The following is a 1446-nucleotide window of genomic DNA, read 5'->3' as shown; positions in this document are numbered from 1 at the left end:
GGGGTGGAATCCTTATGAATAGGTTAATTCCCTGCCTTGGAGGTGAGTTGGATTAGTGCCTGCCCGAGCTGGTTGTTAGAGTCCAACTTCCTCAGTTTTCCTTGTTTCACTTCTTGCCATGTGGTCTTTGTCCACACCTCTCCCCCACTTTCGCTTTCTGCCATGAGTTGAAGCAGCATGAGACCCTCACCAGATGGGGTGCCCAGTCTTGGACTTTCCAGCCACCAGAATGATGAGCCAAACACACCTCTTCCTTTATAAATTACCCAGCCTCAGATATTCTGTTGTAGCAACACTGAAAAGAGTAAGACACCAGGCAACTCCACAGAGATGTCTAATATAACTGTGTTCTTCAGAGTCATCACCTTCAGGACCACAATGCCTGGTAGGGCCAGGACTCGTGCCCGAGGCAGAGCCCGCCGCAGGGAGAGCTACCAACAAGAGGCACCTGGGGGACCCGGAGCACCTGGATCAGCTACAGTGAGCCCTGTAACGTTCATTGTTTTCTTTCTGCAAGAGATACGTGCCTGTACTGAAAAGAACATAGAATTGGTTGTTGAGCCAAGCTAGTTCGGGTACAGTGCTAAGTGAGGACTAAAAAAGTTCATAAGTCAGGCTCTATAGATGGCAGCATGGGGAGGCTTTACTCGGATGTACTCTCTACTGCTTCCTTCTCACATTTTCACATGTGCAAGCAGACTGACTTTCAGCCAAAAGTGGATGCAAAGGTTTCTAGATCTCTTGGCTTCTGCCAGTGTCTCCTCTTTGGAAGTGACCCAGAATGAGCAACTTCCTGAATGTCCTGGCGCAGCCTGAGTTAGACAGAATTTCCAGTCGTGTTGAAAACTTGTTATGCCTGCTCTGTTTTGTCTTCTCTTATTGCATATCCACTTTGCCTTCACACAATAGGATCCATAGTGGCGCTGAGGGGCCCCACCTGACATCCTCCAGGGCGACCCTATACTGCATGGAAGTAGCATGCCACCCTCCAGATCCACTTATTCTGCGGTGTGATTGTTGCTCCTCTCTCCTTCTCCTAAGCCCTCCAACCTCAATTCCTCCTCCTGGTCCTAATTCTCAGTTTTCAACATCGACTTCTGTGTCACTGAGATGAAGCATCCAGTGAGAGTGTCAGTGGCTCCCCGTCTTGTCTCCTCACTCATGAGGCATAGTCCAGCCCCTCACTGGAGATCCTAGGGCACCATCTTTGTTCCTACCTAAAGCAAGTATCTCTACTTAGCCCCTTAGCCAGTCCTCTGTCTAGGGCATGTCTCCTGCAACTTTCCTTTCTGTCTCCCAAGTCAGCAGGTGTGTTCTCCTAAATCATTCCCATCGTCTACAGACTCACTGAGTTCACTCCCATTCATCAGGAAACCTTCCCTGGGCCCTTCCACTCTGCCAGATTCACAGGGCAGCTCTCCTCAGACTTGCCCCTTCACATTTCCT

At 49.7% G+C, this 1446-nt stretch overlaps 1 protein-coding gene across 1 annotated transcript in view; it reads left to right on the top strand.

Annotated features, from left to right (window-relative positions):
- The first annotated feature begins 363 nt into the window (after nucleotides 1–363).
- Nucleotides 364–1446, top strand: part of PIWIL3 (piwi-like RNA-mediated gene silencing 3) — a 51516-nt gene continuing 50433 nt past the window's right edge. The window contains 1 exon segment of the mRNA XM_011956733.1: nucleotides 364–523. Coding sequence (XP_011812123.1) covers nucleotides 379–523 — 145 coding nt within the window. The 5' untranslated portion in view covers nucleotides 364–378.

This window comes from Colobus angolensis, unplaced genomic scaffold (genome assembly GCF_000951035.1).
Source record: "Colobus angolensis palliatus isolate OR3802 unplaced genomic scaffold, Cang.pa_1.0 Scaffold423, whole genome shotgun sequence".
Lineage (NCBI taxonomy): Eukaryota > Metazoa > Chordata > Mammalia > Primates > Cercopithecidae > Colobus > Colobus angolensis.
Note: the sequence above shows the minus strand (reverse complement) of the source record. Positions and strands in the feature narration are given on the sequence as shown.